The sequence below is a fragment of the Ambystoma mexicanum genome, chromosome 6p (genome assembly GCF_040938575.1).
Source record: "Ambystoma mexicanum isolate Mex_15411 chromosome 6p, UKY_AmexF1_1, whole genome shotgun sequence".
Lineage (NCBI taxonomy): Eukaryota > Metazoa > Chordata > Amphibia > Caudata > Ambystomatidae > Ambystoma > Ambystoma mexicanum.
The window spans coordinates 6613111-6631160 of record NC_090935.1 but is presented as its reverse complement, the minus strand read 5'-3'; the positions used below and the strand labels follow the sequence as shown (position 1 = coordinate 6631160).

General features: G+C 46.3%; 1 protein-coding gene across 1 annotated transcript in view; it reads right to left on the bottom strand.

The window, feature by feature from the left end:
* Positions 1 to 632: 632 nt before the first annotated feature.
* The window catches only part of LOC138511127 (zinc finger protein 845-like), a 54085-nt gene continuing 36667 nt past the window's right edge, over positions 633 to 18050 (bottom strand). The window contains exon 2 of the mRNA XM_069626611.1: positions 633 to 5458. Coding sequence (XP_069482712.1) covers positions 3327 to 5225 — 1899 coding nt within the window. The 5' untranslated portion in view covers positions 5226 to 5458 and the 3' untranslated portion in view covers positions 633 to 3326. The remainder of the gene's footprint in view (positions 5459 to 18050) is intronic.

Below are 18050 nucleotides of genomic sequence, written 5' to 3'. Positions count from 1 at the left end.
AGGGTAATTCCTGTTTGGACCTGTTCGGACCAGGGCGATCCAGGACCCGAACCCTTGTTAAGACAGCAGGTAAGCATGCACCAACATGTGTTTACACCCTCTGTCCCCACAGGTCATCCCCACCCTCTCTGGTCCCCCTGTGTTGTTCCATTGAGCCCCCCCCCTTCCCACACACAAGAGTCTGTCCTGCAACTTTCTGGTTTCACCATCACCGTCTTGTGGCCAATGCTGGATTTTACTTTTATGGACATCATTGATTCATGGTGCGTTACCCTTTCTCAACTCTCATGCTGGACTTCCTTTGCATCTTGTACTCACGGTGACCATGATTCATGCTGTTCCCATCTTTATCTTGTATCCTGGCTTGCAACATTATGTGCTACTACTGACTTCTGCATGTTGTATTCACTCTCACATCTTGGTTCTCTACTCTTATTGCCTGCTTACTCTCTATTCTCTCCTCCCCTCTCCCTTTTCCCATCTCCTCCCCTTACTTTCTTCTACTCACTTACTCTATCAGAATTGTCCCTGGACCTAGTATAATAGCAACCTCGTCTGTTTCCGCCCCCTCCCCTTACTGTGCCCCCCTCCTCCCCTCCCTCCCTCCCTCCCTCCCTCCCTTCCTCCTTCCTTCCCTCCAGCACTATCTGAAACGTTGTCAGGCCTAGTACGATAGTCGCTTATTTTGTTCCTCCCCTCCCTTTCTGCGCCACTCTCCCTCACCTTTTGTTTTTCTCTGGCTCTATCAGAAATGTCGTCAGGCCTAATACGGTAGTCGCCTGTCTGTTTCCATTTTCTTCCCACTCTCCCCCTCCCTTCCTTATCTATGTCTTAGCTCTTGCACTATCTGAAATGTCGTCAGGCCGAGTACGATAGTTAATTTCACATCCTTCCTGTTCATGGCCTGTATGAATGTGTTTGTATTTTCCCTTGTTCCCTCCCTTGCCTTGAAGTGCTTTGAAACACATTGTGTATAGGTGCTATATAAATACATTATCATATCATATATCCCATGGTACAGTATATAGGCTGCAGGTAGACAGGTGTGGATTCTATATGGGTATATATCCTGCCCACATATATCCCATGGTACTGTGTATAGGTAGCAGGTAGACAGGTGTGGATTCAATATGGACATGTATCCCACCCACATATGTACCATGGTACAGTGTATAGGCTGCAGGTAGACAGGTGTGGATTCTATATGGGTATATATCCTGTCCACATATATCCCATGGTACTGTGTATAGGTAGCAGGTAGACAGGTGTCACTGCTGTATGAACATGTGCCTTACCCACATCTAGCATATAGTTTGCAGGTAATTTGGTAGAAATTTGTAGAGTAAGCAGTATGTTCTTGAGTGGAAATGTTCTTCTTGTTGCTAGCCTAGCTGGTGTTGATTTGCAGCACTGCTAGAGGTTCTTGAGGAGTGGAAATGTTCTTCCTTTTGCTAGCCTGGCTGGTGTTGATTTGCAGCACTGGTAGAGGTTCTTGAGGAGTGGAAATGCTCTTCCTGTTGCTGGCCTGGCTGGTGTTGATTTGCAGCACTGGCAGAGGTTCTTGAGGAGTGGAAATGTTCTTCCTGTTGCTAGCCTAGCTGGTGTTGATTTACAGCACTGCTAGAGGTTCTTGAGGAGTGGAAATGTTCTTGCTGTTACTTGCCTGGCTGGTGTTGATTTGCAGCACTGGCATAGGTTCTTGGGGAGTGGAAATGTTCTTCCTGTTGCTTGCCTGGCTGGTGTTGATTTGCAGCACTGCTAGAGGTTCTTGAGGAGTGGAAATGTTCTTCCCATTGCTAGCCTGGCTGGTGTTGAGTTGATTTGCAGCACTGGTAGAGGTTCTTGAGGAGTGGAAATGTTCGTCCTGTTGCTAGCCTAGCTGGTGTTGATTTACAGCACTGCTAGAGGTTCTTGAGGAGTGGAAATGTTCTTGCTGTTACTTGCCTGGCTGGTGTTGGTTTGCAGCACTGGTAGAGGTTCTTGAGGAGTGGAAATGTTCTTCCTGTTGCTAGCCTAGCTGGTGTTGATTTGCAGCACTGCTAGAGGTTCTTGAGGAGTGGAAACGTTCTTGCTGTTACTTGCCTGGCTGGTGTTGATTTGCAGCACTGCTAGAGGTTCTTGAGGAGTGGAAATGTTCTTGCTGTTACTTGCCTGGCTGGTGTTGATTTGCCGCACTGGCAGAGGTTCTTGAGGAGTGGAAATGTTCTTCCTGTTGCTAGCCTGGCTGGTGTTGATTTGCAGCACTGGCAGAGGTTCTTGAGGAGTGGAAATGTTCTTCCTGTTGCTAGCCTGGCTGGTGTTGATTTGCAGCACTGGTAGAGGTTCTTGAGGAGTGGAAATGTTCTCTCTGTTGCTAGCCTGGCTGGTATTGATTTGCCACACTGGCGGAGGTTCTTGAGGAGTAGGCATGTTTCTCCTGTTGCTAGCGTCGCTGGTGTTGATTTCCAGCACTGGCAGAGATATTTGCTGCATTCTGTTAGTCCTCATGCATCAAGATTAGTTGTATCATCCTGAAATTTGGTACAGATCAGACATGGGATTTCTTGTGTTTTGCCATTTTAAGCTTTTCTAGGATTACTTTTGTTATTTGTTTCATAACTATTTCATTTGTCATGGCTGCACTTATTTCACCAATCACAGGTAGGTAAATTGCGTAAAATGTTCTAATGGGGCCTTGATATATATTTTTGCAAAATAGTTTTTTGGGGTAACTTGTGGTGTTTTAGTGTTACTTTATTGTTTTGCTGAATGCTCGGTAGAATCGTCTCACTAGTTCTGCTTCTTGAAAGATCTTCATTCCTCTTTACATGTAAAGAATATCACGTCATTCTCAGTCACGGTGGTGTTTGTTCGTTTTATTTTATTAATGCTTCTCAGTGCTTTGGCTGCAATATTCTAATCAGAGGTGTTTTAAGTATTGCCAGATCTACTCTTCATTCTTTAGTTATATTCAGTATTGCAGAGGGTGTGAAGCGCAGTGCAATATAGGATCACGTCTATTTCCCTTATTTGAATGCCTGTTCGAGTTTAATTGCCTGATGCATCGTAAGTCATGTTCATTGCTGTGAATGTATTTCTTTTATTCCATTTATGGGCAAGGCTTAACAGCGCCACAGGAACTTTAGGGTCTTTAAAGACCCACAAAAGCCTTTTTTTAAAGAATGGATCTTCTAATGGCTTCTCAGTGCTGAGGTATCACATAAGTTGTTCTTGCAGTCTGTGCACTTATAGGGTTCCCCCCCTCTGATGGACTATCAGTGCTGAGGAAAGACTGGCCCTTTTCTTGCTCAGTGTGGACCCTCTGATGGACTTGCAGTTCTGAGGGGTCACTGAATTTGTTCTTGCACACTTGTGCACTGGTAGGGCTTCACCCCAGTATGGATCCTCTCATGGACTCTCAGTGCTGAGGGATCATTGAAGCTTTTCTTGCACTGAGTGCACTTGTAGGGCTTCTCTCCAGTATGAATTCCCTGATGGATTTTCAGATGACAAAACTTACCAAATGCTTTCATGCACTCTGCGCATTTGTAGGGCTTCTCCCCAGTATGTGTCATCTGGTGGATTTTCAGAGCTCCGATGCCATAGAATCTTTTCTTGCACTCAGAGCACTTGTAGGGCTTCTCTCCAGTATGGATCCTTTGATGCAGTACCAGAGCCGAGGACTGAGTGAAGCACTTCTCGCACTCTGGGCACTTGAAGGGCTTCTCCCCAGTATGGATCCTCTGATGGGTAATCAAGGCCCCTTTCAAACGAAAGCTTTTTTTGCACTCTGTGCATGAATAGGGCTTCACCCCAGTATGGATCCTCTCGTGGCGTTTAAGAACTGAGGGTTGACTGAAGCTTTTCTTGCACTCTGTGCACTTGTACGGCTTCTCTCCTGTATGGATCCTCAGATGGCGTTTAAGAACTGTAGATTGACTGAAGCTTTGTTTGCACTCTGGGCAACTGTACGGCTTTTCCCCAGTATGGATCCTCTGATGTGTTCTCAAATGTGTGTATTGACTGAAGCTTTTCTTGCACTCTGTACACTTGTAGGGCTTCTCCCCAGTATGGCTTCTCTTATGCAGATTCAATTTATTGCAGCTGCTGAAGCTTTTCTTGCACTCTGTGCACTTGTGGGGCTTCTCTCCAGTATGGATCTTCTCATGTTTTATCAGAGTTGAAGGGTCAGTGAAGCGTTTCTTGCACTCTGTGCACTCATAGGGCCTCTCTCCAGTGTGGATCATCTCATGCTTGTTCAAGTTTGCTTTGTGAGAAAAGCATTTTTTGCACTCTGTGCACTGGAAAGGCTGAACCCCAGTATGGATCTTCTCATGGCTTCTCAGAGCGGAGGAGTTGCAGAAGCTTTTCTTGCACTCTGTGCACTGGTAGGGCTTCACCCCAGTATGGGTCCTCTGATGAAGATTCAATGTACTACATAGACTGAAGCCTTTCCCACACTCAGTGCACTTGTATGGCTTTTCCCCAGTATGGATCCTCTGATGGTATCTCAGAGACGAAGGCAGACTGAAGCTTTTCTTGCACTCTGCGCACTCAAAGGGCTTCACCCCCGTGTGGATCTTCCGATGCAGGTACAGGTGTGATTTGAGTTTGAAGCGTTTCTCACACTCTGTACACTTATGGGGCTTCTCTCCAGTATGGACCATCTGATGTTTTCCCAGAGATGAAGAGTCGGTGAAGCTGTTCTTGCACACTGTACACAGGTAGGGCTTCTCCCCAGTGTGCACCCTCTGATGTCTTCTCAGAGATGTAGAGTCAGTGAAGCTTTTCATGCACTCTGTGCACTTGTATGGCTTTACCCCAGTATGGATCCTCTGGTGGTGGCTCAGAGATGAAGGTAGGCCGAAACATTTCTTGCACTCTGTGCACTGGAAAGGCTGCACCCCAGTATGCATCTTCTCATGACTTTTCAGAGATGAGGAGAAACTGAAGCTTTTCTTGCACTCTGTGCACTGGTAGGGCTTCACCCCAGTATGGGTCCTCTCATGAAGATTCAACGCACTACAGAGACTGAAGCTTCTCCTACACTCGGTGCACTTGTATGGCTTCTCTCCAGTATGGACCCTCTGATGTCTTCTCAGAGATGCAGGGAAAGTGAAGCTTTTCTTGCACTCTGTGCACTCATGTGGCTTCTCCCCTGTGTGGGTCTTCCGATGGTTGTACATGTTTGATCTGTGGGTGAAGGTTTTCGCACACTCTGTACACTTGTACCGTTTCTCAGCCATGTGAAATTTCAAATGCGTGATTTGACTGAGCCTGTGACTGAAGCAGCAGACCAATGCCTTCTTGTTTGTATGAATCCTAGTCGATGTGCAGGTCACTGGGCTCTCCTGTGAGGGTGGGAATGTCGTTATAGGCTTCGTGAAATTATGCTTCTGTGGTACCTCTCATATTCCTCTGCATAGCTCAATTTCTCATGTTCATTTCCAGAGTTTGATTTTAATTATGGCTCTGCTCTCTGTTGAAAGAAGAAAAGGTTTCATATATTATTCATAATCATTGTATAGTCTGCAGGATAATGTTCTAATTTCTTAAGAGTAAAATTATGTTCTCCTAATCCCACTCTTCCTCGTCACTGTGCATACCAATTCAGTCTACTTGCAAAAATGATTTTGTCATTTTTCCCCCCACTGTCATTCAGGCATTAGACTCCTTAACTCTCATGGGACTTTCTGTATGATACGAAGGCGGGAGCAATTCATTCTCCATGTTAAGAGAGGTGGATGTAGAGAAACTCTAGGACAAGGAGTAATTACGGCAAGTAATGGTACGTACAATGAAGTTTAACAAAACCAAATCATCTCACTCTCAGATCTAAAAGAAAAAGACACTGGGCCTCATTACGAGTCCGGCGCCTGACTTCTTGGTGCCACCTGGAGATTCCATGTCCGGCGGCCCAGGAAGTCAGGCGCCAGTAAAATAGTCCCCATTCCCATAGAGTCTCATAGGATTCTATGGGAGGGGGGACTCAGAATCGCCGGCACCATTGTTAACGGTGCCGGCACTTCTGTGAGGAGTCTGGCTACTGTGGCTGCTGCACCCGGCAGGGTCAGACATGTCGGTCACAGCGGCCACAGCAGGCAGACACGTAGTTTGCCGGTCTAGAAAGAAGGGGGACGGTGAGTTTACCAGCACCCTTGTTTGCGGACCAGCAAACTCATGATGAGGCCCACTGACACTTAAATGGTGCAAAACCTAGGGTTTTTTGTGCAATACCAAGTGTTCAAGCTGGTGCATCCCAAAGGACCCCAGGCCCAAAGTAATGCTCTCCAGTCTCTGGAACTTAGACCCCTGGTGATGGATGAACATTGAGGGTGTAGTCTAGGCACCCACATTGCATATCTCATGGAATAGATCCCACTTTGCTTCTGCCTGTGACGCTTTGTGGAGTAGGTTTATGACTCAGTTGAATTAGGGTGCGGGGAGAGAACTGCAGCTCTGGCACAAGAAGCTGCTGCTATAACAAACAGATAAGGAGTGTCATCAAGTGCTGGACACTCCTGTCCCCAGCACAACATAAATACTGAGCTGTGTCAGTTAACAGTTGGTCTGCTAATCAATACTGGACACTCCTGTCCCCAGCACAACATAAATACTGAGCTGTGTCAGTTAACAGCTGGTCTGCTAATCAATACATTGTGACTGTTTCATAAGATACATTTACATTTAAAGAGCAAATAACAGAGTATCCATTTATATTTGTATTTTAATAGACATCAACAAATAATATAATGAGCTCAACCCTTCATCTGGAGCAAATGTCTTTGAGGAAATGGGCATGTCTTCAAACGTCTTGCAAACACGACTACATGCTTCCTATACAGGAACGTCTGGCAAACACGACTACATGCTTCCTATACAGGAACATCTGGCAAACACAACTACATGCTTCCTATACAGGAACGTCTGGCAAACACAACTACATGCTTCCTATACAGGAACGTCTGGCAAACACGACTACATGCTTCCTATACAGGAACGTCTGGCAAACACGACTACATGCTTCCTATACAGGAACGTCTGGCAAACACGACTACATGCTTTCTATACAGGAATGTCTGACAAACACGACTACATGCTTTCTACACAGGAATGTCTGACAAACACGACTACATGCTTTCTATACAGGAACGTCTGGCAAACACGACTACATGCTTTCTATACAGGAACGTCTGACAAACACGACTACATGCTTTCTACACAGGAATGTCTGACAAACACGACTACATGCTTTCTATACAGGAACGTCTGGCAAACACGACTACATGCTTTCTATACAGGAACTTCTGACAAACACGACTACATGCTTTCTACACAGGAACGTCTGACAAACACGACTACATGCTTTCTATACAGGAACGTCTGGCAAACATGACTATATGCTTTCTACACAGGAACGTCTGACAAACACGACTACATGCTTTTTATACAGGAACGTCTGGCAAACACGACTACATGCTTTCTACACAGGAATGTCTGACAAACACGACTACATGCTTTCTATACAGGAACGTCTGGCAAACACGACTACATGCTTTCTATACAGGAACGTGTGACAAACATGACCATGCTTTCTATACAGGAACGTGTGACAAACACGACTACATGCTTTCTATACAGGAACGTCTGGCAAACATGACTACATGCTTTCTACACAGGAACGTGTGACAAACACGACTACGTGCTTTCTATACAGGAACGTGTGACAAACACAACTACATGCTTTCTACACCGGGACGTGTGTCAAACATGACTACATGCTTTCTATACAGGAACGTGTGACAAACATGACCATGCTTTCTATACAGGAACGTGTGACAAACACGACTACATGCTTTCTATACAGGAACGTCTGGCAAACATGACTACATGCTTTCTACACAGGAACGTGTGACAAACACGACTACGTGCTTTCTATACAGGAACGTGTGAAACACGACTACATGCTTTCTACACCGGGACGTGTGTCAAACATGACTACATGCTTTCTATACAGGAACTTATTAGCTGGTCTCGCTCATGCTCAGCTGCCAATCACCTGGCTGACTTCACGGGGAATAATGTCCATAAAATATCTTCTCTGACGGCATAAATGATCTGTTCCTTAATGTTCTCAATGGATCTCACCACCTAATAGTGGGATTACACAGAAGATGATGTATATCTCTAATCACTCAAATGAAAGTATGTATCAAACAATTCTAGTTTAAAAAAATCACTTTAGGTGCCTACCTGTAAAACGGAGGAAGACCTTAATTGCGCTTGGATTACAGGACCATTCACTGGAGATCCAGCATATAGACGTTAACTAGTGGACCTGCCTATAGATCTGCAAAAAGTATATCAATAGCTGGGATCAAACACAAGTCATCTTTTTTAGCGAGTAATTCAGTTCCATTAATAAGTGTATATGTATATGGTCGCTCACCTACAGTGTGTCAGGATCGTGGACTCTGTAGTGACAGTATGTGACCTATTTTAAAAGAACCATAAAATATGGTTGAGTGCAAATTGTCAGTGACTCTTGCATTATGGGTCAAAGTATTTTAAATACACAAAATGTTATGAAGAAGAAATCAAACTATCTGGTAGAAATCTCTCCTGGATATCACCTGAGGAGAGAGCAAAGCTCAGGCACTGTAATTCCACAATGATTACGCCTGTTATAGCCAATGGGTGCACAAGGGAACACATCTGAAATCAAGAATAAAATATCAATTTGGGATGCATCCCGTTAGGTTTACTCTAGATTAAAAGTAGTAACACATAATGGACAGAACATGAGTGGGTCTGACCTCCATTCTGTGATGAGAAAGCCATTCTGCGATCTCGGAGCACCCACGCTCTGGACCGAAAATGGCTGCTTTCTTTGCAACGTAATTGACATTTAATGCCGGAGCGTGATGATGTCATTGTACCATGTCGACACTGTGGTTTCTGTTATGCCACTTGTTAAGATGGCTTTCTGAACTCTGACCTGGTGGGCAGATGCTCAAAAGGCCAGCCTAGTTTGGAACAGGGTAGCCTCTGGACAAGCCAGACCAATTAAGGTAGCTATGACTGGCGGTCAAGACTAAGTCTCAGGAGGGTTGAGGGTGACTGAAAGACCTCAATGAGCACACAGAGCAAGGACACTTACAAATTACTCCAGACAGGTGTTATATCAAAACTATAGACACATTAGAAGGCCTTTGTAACACAGACCATAGCAAAATAATTACAGTAACACTAAGTACACCAACACATCACAATCAATACAATATATATACACAAAACAATTGGGGTCGACAACCTAGAGGGGAAGGAAACAGGCAGTGCAGATAGTCTATAGGCCCAATTGGACATCGACAATACACCTAACTAAGAGGCAGTCCAAGCCCTAAGAAGAGAGGAGCCTTGTGCTCATTAGTACATGCAATGCCAGCACACACGCTTGTTCCAATGGGCAGAATAGGGTCTCTTCGGGGGTCTTTAGCAGCTTGGGAAGGCGGATTAGGCGATGCAGAACAAATTCCCACTATTCAAGAAGGACCTCCACTTGAAGGCAGAGGCAGTTCGAGAGTTCGGGATGGAGTCGCTATTTCGCAATAGCAGTGGAATGTAGAGGGACCCCCAGGGGCCATTCGTGCTTTTAAATGGGCCCTTGCGCTAGGGACCACCGGTTGGGGTATGAGTACTCACAGGTCCCCAAACGCAAGCGTACCCAAACTTTGTTATTTCAGTCCACTTCGCTTGCAGGTTCGAATGCGGCAAAAAGGATGTTATGATTCAGAATACAATAGTAAAACGCCAATCAAAGGATACAGATAGGTAACCAAAAAAGGATACACTCGAGACGTTCCGAGGTCCCTGGATCTCAAGGGGAACGACGTTGTCAAGGGGAACCTTCCAACTAGTATCACTCTCTGACTTAAAATCGACAGTCAAAGAGAGCTATTGGTGGAAAGGGCGTGTATGGAACTATATCACCAGGCTGTTGATACAAAAGGGATTACATTAGGACCTGAACCAAGACTTGACTGGCAATAAGCGTCTATCTAGTGTACACTAACCTGTTGATTAGGACAGCCACAAATAGATTCCAGGAAGTCAGCAAGTAATCCAAAAGAACAACGACAAGGAAGGAAGTTAGTAGAGGAATCTAACCAGAGCGGAACGAGTACCACACTAGAGTCGGGTTGGTGCATACAGGATAGCGTCCATTAGTCCAATGCACAACTCTCCATGGAAAATCCAGAAGGTGGAATGAGGTGGATATTGCTCCAGGTATAGGAAATTACATGCTCTTTTTGAGGAATACTCCGTTTTGGATTGCGAGAAGTATACTGCTCTCACAGTAAACATTAAATAAACCCAGTCTAACCAGGAAGTAGGATTCTACTACAAAGTAAATGTGGTATGGCAGTTGTCAGGTTAGGTAGAATAGCACAGCACTTGTTCCAAACTAAACTGGCGTGAAGGTGGGTATTACAGGTATTATGAGAGTCCACCTGAGTAGCAGGGAAGCTGGGATGGAAGTCGGACGCTGCGTGGGAAGACCGCTGATGGCTCTGACAGAGGCTGGTGCTGGGAGTCAGACGTTGCTTGAAGAAAAGCTGATGGCTCCGAGTTAACTGGAGCGGGAAGTCAGATGCCGCCTGGGAAACAGCTGATGGCTCCTGTTGTGTAGAAACACGGAGACAGGAGGTTGCCGGATGCGGAACCAGAGGCTCCGAACTAAGTCGCAGCTGGTAAGGCACCGCGATGGAATGCGGAATAAACAGCTGCTCAGGGAACTGGAGCAGGATAAACTCAACGCTGATAGAAGCTTGGAAACCGAAGCCACAGGAAATCGCAACTTCAACTCCAGAACGAAATAACGATCAGAAGCACTGATTGACTGGAAATGCTGTGTTATGTACGCATCACATGACCAATGCGTAAGACGTACACAAGAACACAGCAGGTACACATCACGTGACAGAAGCCGTGCATGTACCGAACATAAACAAGGCAGAAAAGCATGAAAAAGAAGGAACTTTGTAGTATGCGTTTGTTGGACATGATGCTTTCTCTTAATAGTGGCGCTTACCAGGCAGCCTTCCAAACAGTCTCCAGCGCGTGCAGAATGGCCTGGCAGTTCTGAAGGCCATGTGGGTTGGTAGCACTGAGCGTTTGGGATGAAAGCAGATGTGCCAGTTGTAGAAAGGCTGACAGGCATGGCAAGGAAGTCGCGGCACCTTTCAGTTCCTGAGATACAGCGATGATTCCCAAACGTGACAGTGGCGATTTTTCCGCTCCGGGTGGATGAATCGACCCAGTTTCACTGCGGCAGGCTTCATGGGCAAGAGGGTCACAAATGCAGCGGACTTGCAACGGACGTTGCCACGGCAGGGCAACACGGTAACTGCGTTTACTCCGGTCCTGGCGCACTCTTTTCACTTCAGACCTGAGAATGCCAAGTGTACGTAATTCAGTGTGAGGGTGCCGGGGACACCGACCTAGCAGTATACCAAGTTTCGAGGGCCTCCTTGAAACGGTGGCAGTGACAGAGCAAAACAACTGGGTAGCTGGTCAGTCCACTGGTTGGCCCAGGGACACTTCTGAGAAAGCTTACTTGCAGGGTTGGATGAAGGTACCGAGAATAGTTGGTCCCACTATTCCAATGGGTCGAAGCGTCTTCGCAGACATTCTAGGATGACCAGATGCAGAGCGGTCCCACGGGACGACGGTGTGCTCAGGGTGCCAAACCTTCTAGCGGGTCACCAGCGGTTCCTCGACTCGGCTTTGTGTTGCAGGATACTTGGATCCTATCCTTTGTTCAGTGAGAACTCAGGAGATCGACATGGTAGTGGTGTTTTCAGCCTCCTCTTATCCAAAGTGCCCTTCGCGCCAAAACGGAGAGGACCCAATGGGAGATGATCTCACAAACACACACTCCATACGTGGACCAATCACGGACCACGGTGGTCCCAGTCATTCATGGCACTACAGACTCTCTGGCACCAGGGATGTGTATTGGAACCAGACGTTCCAGCCCACATCCTGGAGGCACACACACAAGGCATGCAGAAGCCTGCAAAAGCATTGGAATTTGCGGGAAAGTGCATGACCCAAGAACTGACCCGAGTCGACTCGACCTGGGGAAAGTGAAGGGGCAAGATGACCAAAGGACAGGACTGTTGGGCAGAAACCTGTACAGTTCCCTCTGGGACCACTGCAAAAGATTTAGGACTACAGGTGTTTGGCAGTAAACCCACTTGGTAGCAGTCTGTACCACACAGATTCACTTGGTAGCTGTGGCTGAACAGTCAGACTTCCCTCAAGAAGAGGTAGGCAGTATACAGAGTATTCACGATATGTCAAGAGAACACAGTAGAACAAGAGGCTTCAAGAGGCTGGATCCACCTACAGAGGATCCAAACGAAATGTGTCCAAGGTCACACAGTTGCAATGCACAAAAGTCTTGTAATGGTTCAAAAAGGAGTTGGACCAAAGAAAGGGACCAGTTAGAGGGTCAAGGCGGCCAGCCCAGTCCAGAAGGTTAAGGGGTTATTACCACCTTGTAGCAATCTTTAGAAAGGGAGGCCTGGCGGACACAGTACCTTAAAGTGGTGAGAACCCTCCAGCGGGGGCAGTTGTACCTGGCAGCGGGTGCAAGTCGGTGCTTCGTCCAGGGGAAGAGAGGATCTCGTCGTGGAGGAAGACAGGAGTTCGTTGCACTGCCAGGGAAGAAACCAGCCGCGGAGTTTCTCAGGTACAAGGAGCGGTCCGGTGATTCGCGGTTCAGTGGTGAGTGGCTATCTGGCTGCCGGGGTGCTTGGCACGGGCCGTTCGACCACAAACCGGGCTGGGGTGCGAAGAAAGAAAGGTAAACTGGTTGTGCCCACCAGTCAGGGGAAGAAGCCTCTCCAGCCGGGAGATCTTCTCTGTCGTCGGGAAGTGGTGAGTCGGTTCTGCAGGGCTCCACCGGTGCTGTCGTCGTGGTAGGTCGGCTCAGCTTCTCCCTCGTCGGATTCTCAGGTCCTGTGGCGACTTCTGAAGTTCCAGGACCCGAAGCCCTGCTTTTATGCAGAAAACCCCCATTCACTCAGCCTAGCTGTTACTCAAACATGCTAAGTGGTGAGCCGGCCGGCTAACCACTTGGGCCATTCACACAAGAGTGCGACTTGAGTTACCAAGGTAACTCAGTCCAGAGTGCCTAAACCCCCTCGCAGACAGAGTGGCACCACTTTTGGAGGCTTCCTCCCTTACCTTGGCAAAATCACTCATCTCGCCTTTGTGGCTCCTAATTTTACCTTCTACAACCAGTGTAAGTACTTTTTGATATACATCATCCTCAGTGCAAGACACGTCCCACACACTCTTCTTCAATGTTTCATGTACCTGGAATATCTCTGCATTCTCCCCTGAACTCAAAAGATCATCATCATTAGAGAACTCTCTCTGGACAGATCTGGACAATGCGTCTGCAACCACATTAACTTCCCCCTTCACGTGGAGCATGGTATACTATAGACCTTGCAATGCCGTGACCCATTTCATAATGCGCCTTGAAACTCCCTCCAAACCACCTTTTGTGAAAATTCCAACCAGGGGTTTATGGTCTGTGCAAATGGTGAACTTCCTCCCCCACAATAATCTTTTAAATTTCTCAACTCCCCAAACACATGCCAGGGCCTCCTTCTCAACAACAGAGTATCTGGACTCTGGTCCCTTCAAAGACCTGGATGCAAAAGCCACAGTCTGTAGACCTGCCTGATCCTCTTGCATCAAAACAGCACCAACGCCATAATCACTGGCATCAACGAAGAGCAATGTAGGCCTACCTTCCTCAAATATCTTCAAGATGGGAGCATTGACAATAGCCTCTTTTATCATTTTAAATTCTTTCTTGCACTGGTCATTCCATTTAAAGGTTACTCCCTTGCGGGTAAGAAATCTCATGTTCCTTGACATTTCTGATAAACCTCTGACAAATTTGCCATAAAACTCGACCGGTCCCAAAAATGATAATATGTCCCCTTTAGACTTGGGCTCCTCCATTCTTTTTATGGCTTCAATGGCTTCCTCCTTGGGCTTGACCCCCCTCTCCAGTGATCTCATGACCCAGGTACACCACTTTGTTGGCTTTGAAAGTACATTTTTCCATGGCAACAGTGAGCCCTACTTCCTTCAAAATGTCTAAAACTCTCTTCAACCGATATTCATGCTCCTTCTCGTCACTCCCACACACAAGAACATCATCCTGATAACACATCACCCCTTTCTCACCTCCAAGTAATCTATGCATAATGCTCTGAAATACACTTGCCGCTGAGACCAACCCAAATGGCATACGAACACACCTGAATAAACCAATCGGGGTGATGAAGGCGGTAAGATCCCTGGAATTAGGGTGTAGTTCAACTTGGTGATAGGCCGACTTAAGATCTAGTATGGAGAACACCTTAGATCCAGATACTCCTACCATCAAATCGTCTATTCTGGGAAGAGGAAATCTGTCTGCCACAACCATACTGTTCAAATGTCTAAGATCAATATAGAGCCTCAAAGACCCATTACTTTTTCTGACCACCACTATGGGACTAACCCACTCAGATGCATCTATCCTCTCAATGACCCCATCACTTTCCATTCTCTTGAGTTCCTCCTCTACATCTCCTTTAAGGGCAAGGGGAATGGTTCGCAGTTTTGCAATTTTTGGGATAGCACCCTTTTTTAGGCAAATTACATGCACAAAACCCTTCAGACACCCCAATTTTTCAGACGAGGTTGCTTGCATCTCTGTGGAATCTCCACCCGCAACAGACATTACCTGCTCGGGGTGACTTGCCTCAAGCCTTATCTTCAATTCTGCCTGATCACGCCATGACAACTCTCCCCCTTTATTGGTAACATACACGTAACCTTTGGCCTTCCTATCCTTAAATTCTAGTTCAGCATCAAAGCAACCTACAATGTCTATAGGAATATCTCCATAGGTGTTTGCTTTGAAAGTATTCTCCCACAGAGTACAACAATCAAATCTGTCCCTCCACACTTCCACACTTATCAAAGTGTAATCAGCACCACTATCCATTAGCATGCGTATGGGTACTCCTCGAATTACAACCTCAGCATAAGGTTTCTGCTTTTTCACCCTGCCATTGATGGCATTCACTGTAAATACAACTTCCCTGCCATCCTCACAATATGATTCATCAGCATAACTCGCTCTTATATCATGCACTTGATTTGACTCAGCACTGAAGTTTCTACAACACCGGGCAATGTGCCCTCTTTAATGTCTTGGCTGTTGGGATCATTTGTGGCTATTGTTTCTATCTCTTGGTAGGATTTGAGTACTTTTTGTCTGGATGAAGCTGGACCATGGTTTAGCCAGACAATGTGTTCAGATTTGCCATCGGTCTGCAGCTTCGTAGCACCTGCATTCTCTATGGGAGAGCATTTTTATACTGAAGCTGTATAATTTTTGTGACAGTATTTTATCAGATGAAATGGCATCCCAGCAGTCTTTTCACTGTTTTTTCAGCTGCGGTGAGATAGGCTGTGACATATCTTGCAGCAGCAGTGGAATTGTCTGCAATGTATTGTAGGTCTATATTTGCATTCCACAAGCGAGCAATGATAGAATTCTAATTATTGATATAATTGGATGCTTCGTCCCTTTTAATGTTGTATGTGTTTTTAGGTGATTTGCCTTTTACACTGTGTTAACATATGACATCAATCTATTTACTTGTCCTTTTAAACAAACTGGTCTAGGGAAGTCAACGTGACATTTGGTATAGTATTTACCTTTGTTTTTATATCTATGTTGGCAGTATTTGCCAAACTTATGTTTTTGGAAGCATAAGATTTCTGTACGTAGAATCTATGTGTGGTTGAATTTTCACACTATGTGTGAGTCACTGGTGTACAGGCGCGTTATAAATGCCATATCATATATCATACATCACCCAGCTAAACCCTCCCAGACTAGGAACCAAGCCTCACCTAGGGAGGTGCCTGCAAGAGATACTACTCTGCAGCCCCCACCTGCCGCCATGCCCAATGGCCTACCCTGAATCCTTGCAACTCGACAACCATGTGTGCACTGCTAAACACCAGCCCAACCACAAATCCCACTTAATTCCCCTACTGCACTACCAACCTGCATCACCACAACTCAGCTCAGCCCTCTCCTCGCCAACACAGCGGTTACCAGCCAGCCACCACACTATGTCACTATAATGTCCAGGGCACCAAATGACCACGGTAGGTGGTCACTTCCCATCTCAAATAGGACCCCCTTGCCCAACAAGCCTATGAACTGCGCGTTAATCAAAGCTAGATCCATCCAAGCACAACCCCTAGATATACATGATCTCATCATCGCCAATAACCTAGACTTCCAGGCCATCTCGAAACCTGGCTACATGCCGCATCAGGCCAAGCCTTGTATCGCCATTCCCGCAGGCTTTACCATATTTTGCAGTGATAGAGGCGGACGGGTGGCATTGACAGTGAAAGACTCTCTTCTAGTCAGACAGCTTAGCACCACTGTTAGGCAGAATCATATGCAGTATTTATTATTTATTCACATTTGTTAAGCGCACATCAGACCAAAGGCATCGTGGCGCTGGTTACAGTGTTTCTTAAACTTAGTCACACGCAGTTGTACCCTTGGTTACATTGGGCATTGGTTATGCTTAAGTATATGTACATAGAGAACACAGTTGTTATGCTTAAGTATATGTACATAGAGAACACAGAGGTGGTCAGGTGCACAAGTTAGTTGAAGAGAGCAGTTTTAAGTTGTTTCCGAAAGGAGAGGAGGGATGATTCTGCTCCGAGGTTGGTGGGCAGTGCGTTCCAAAGCTTGGGTGCCAGGTATGGGAAGCCTATACCTCCTGCCTTGGATCTATTGATGCGTGGTATAGTGAGACGGTTGGCGTATGTGGATCTGGTTGGTCTTGTGGATTGGGATCTCGACAGTGTGTCAGATAAGTAGGATGGTGCTGTGAGATTGATGCATTTATGCGTGGTGGTCAGGATTTTGAAAGCAATCCTATCCTTGACTGGGAGCCAATGGATGGCTTTCCTGGCTAGGGTGATGTGCTCTCTTTTAGGTATGCTGAGTGCTGCTCTAAGAGCATTATTTTGGGTGGTTTGGAGCCTTGCTAGGTTGTTCTTGGAGGTGCCGGCTAGGAGCGCATTGCAGTAGTCCAGTTTGGCTCCAATTGTGGCTCTTGCGATGGACAGGCAGTTTTCTTTTGTTAGGAACGGTTTTATAGCATTGATGAGTTTAGTGCTCAATGCCGATGCCGAGACGATTGCGCTTACTTGTTTATCCATAGATAGGGTGGCATCTATGTGAACTCCTAGTGTTTTAACTGATGATAGGACTGGGATAGTGCAGTTGTCTATGCTAAAGTTAGTGTAGAGTGGGTTAAGGTTGGCAAGGGTGGGCTTCTGGCCTAAGATGAAGATTTCAGTTTTGTCCCCATTCAAGCAGAGTCCGTTGGTGGCCATCCAGGCTTGTATGGTGGAGTAGATTAGTTGAAGAGAAGTGGAGTCTTGATGATAGTTACCAGTCAGGGGCAGGAGTATCTGCGTGTCGTCAGCGTAGTTCGTGTAAGTGATCCCCATAGCGTCCAGTTTGTCGAATAGGGGCTTAGTAAAGAGGTTGTATAGCGTAGGGGCCATGCAGGAGCCTTGAGAAACCCCACAGTGGATGATGGATGGCGCAGCATGAGCTGTGTTGGAGAAGACTTTCATAGCTCTGCCTTGTAGGAAGGAAGTTACCCATGAGGCCGCGTCCTTAGAAAAGTGTGCTGCGTGTGTTAGATGATTGGTGAGAGTGTCGTGATCTACTAGGTCAAATGCTGCTGATAGGTCGAGGAGGAGGAGGGCAGGCTTTGGGAACACCACACACAATTAAGACTACAAGTAACAGTACAAATTCACCTTTGGTACAAGCCTGTACTACACAGTAAAGTGGTAGCAATGGCTGAGCAGCCAGACTTATCTCAAGAGTAAAGTGAGCAGAATCAGAAGTTTCAAAGGAGAGCAATCGCTATGGTTCA